The sequence below is a fragment of the Austrofundulus limnaeus genome, unplaced genomic scaffold, assembly GCF_001266775.1.
Source record: "Austrofundulus limnaeus strain Quisiro unplaced genomic scaffold, Austrofundulus_limnaeus-1.0 Scaffold75, whole genome shotgun sequence".
Taxonomy (NCBI): domain Eukaryota; kingdom Metazoa; phylum Chordata; class Actinopteri; order Cyprinodontiformes; family Rivulidae; genus Austrofundulus; species Austrofundulus limnaeus.
Genome location: NW_013952477.1, coordinates 699,524 through 701,448, shown reverse-complemented (window position 1 = coordinate 701,448; position 1,925 = coordinate 699,524). Strand labels below are relative to the sequence as shown.

General features: G+C 39.5%; 1 protein-coding gene across 1 annotated transcript in view; it reads left to right on the top strand.

Annotated features, from left to right (window-relative positions):
• Positions 1–1,925, top strand: part of LOC106519317 (F-box only protein 44) — an 11,447-nt gene that overhangs the window by 4,676 nt on the left and 4,846 nt on the right. Inside the window, exon 2 of the mRNA XM_014010922.1 lies at positions 485–710. Coding sequence (XP_013866376.1) covers positions 485–710 — 226 coding nt within the window. The remainder of the gene's footprint in view (positions 1–484; positions 711–1,925) is intronic.

Genomic DNA, 1,925 nt, shown 5'->3' with positions numbered 1-1,925 from the left:
CTGGATGAGCTTAAGACACAAGACCCAACACTCTGGATGAGCTTAAGACACAAGACCCAACACTCTGGATGAGCTTAAGGCCGCTATCGAAGCATCCTGGGCCTTCTGGACAGCAGTCAGGCCAGCAGTCTTACCCATGATTGTAGCATCTTTAAGGAATATTAGTTTTATTGTTTGTTCAAAGGGAAAGTCATTTGTTATTTGAAAAATGTATTATAATTAAGAATTTTCTCTCTAATATATAGTAGTATAAAGTAGTTTACTTGTGTTTCATGTGATAAATCAACACTAAGCAACGAAGCTACCTGTGAAGTGGAAAGAAAAAGATGCACAGTTTTCAAAATATTTAAAATGCAACCTTGAGTTTGTATTCAGCAACCAGTTTTAGCTCCAGGTTGTGATGTTACAGACRCTGGGAAATGGGAAATGGAAGGAAGTTAAATATATAAAACGTCATTTAAGTTTTCATCCGTCCGTTTTAAAGGTCCTCGAGGAGATTTTCCTGAACCTTCCTCCTCACATGGTGGTTCGTTGTCGCCTAGTGTGCCGTCAGTGGAAGGAGGTGGCTGACCTAAACTCTCTCTGGAGAGAAAGGTGCAGACGAGAAGGCTATCGTCATRCTGAGGCTTACAAGTTCCCTGAAGACTGGAGGTTGTTTTACTTCTTGTCCAAGAAGWGAAGAAATTTTATCAAGAACCCTAGTGGAGAAGGTAAGAAACAATAACGTAAATAATCCTTGTCTTAAACAATTAAACAAACAGCTCGCAGAGGAGTTAAATAAGAGATGAAAACGGTTGAATGAAATATTTTGCTAACAGACAAGGTTTTCTATATTGCCAAAGTTTTACACAAAAGTATTTGGTAGTCTAGCTTGGTAAAACCCGGCCCTTTGTTTGTCACTTTGCTTCATACAGAGGGTCTGGACTCTCGGCTTTTGGGGAACAGTTGTTTTCTTGAGACATGGACTTTGTTGAAGTTTAAAAACGAGTGGATCTGATTTTACCSAATCGCTAACGTTTGGCTATGACGTATTTAGTGCACCAGCTCAACCGTGAAGGAAGCTAACAGGAAATTGCGTGCACTGTAAACAACCATCCACYACTGGGAAGAACGAAGTACCAAGCCAAACAAGATGGCTGTAGAGGAGTGCTGCAGGTTTTGTGAGACGAATTTAACTTAGTTTGGAAGCCTGCCATTGCTAAACCACAGGCAGACTGAAACTGCGCAGAAAATTCACAACTCCTGTTTCTGTTCGCTGATTGGCTCGGTTGAAATTCTATGGAAGAAAGGCCAGACGGAGCAGAGAAGGGAGATTATAATCAAGCAGAACTGTGTAGGAAGGCAATGGCCAGGCTATTGTTCATTCTGTTAACACTTTACAGAATGGTGTACAWTGAGACCCCAGTCAGGTGTAGGAAACCAGTCCTGTACTCAGCTTTGAATGGTTATTTGTACACATAAAAAGATTGTCACAGCGCTGAGGTCCAGCCCATCTGAGAGAACAAAATGGCACCCATCACATGTCGGTCTAAAGTTTTTATAAAACTTGGTCACACCCCGGATATGATGGCATCCGCATGTCATACCCCTAAAACTGTTCTACATTTCTGAAATGCCAACATTGTGTTTATACTGTGGGAGCGAAGCATGTCTTGAATARAGACTTGTTGATACTCTTACTCTTTAAAGTAAATGATTACAATCGATCACAAAGTATAAAATATTAGAGTGTATCTAAAATTCAGTAAAWCAACTACTAAATGTCCAATAGAACCAAATTTTCAGCTCTATCTTTTAAGCTGGATTGAGTTTGTGACCAATTTTGTGTTTACTGAGATAAGTTAGATAGGGTGGCCATCTTGTTATTTGTTTGTTTTTATTTCATTTGACTTACAGTAATACACAAAAAAATACACACAGAAAAA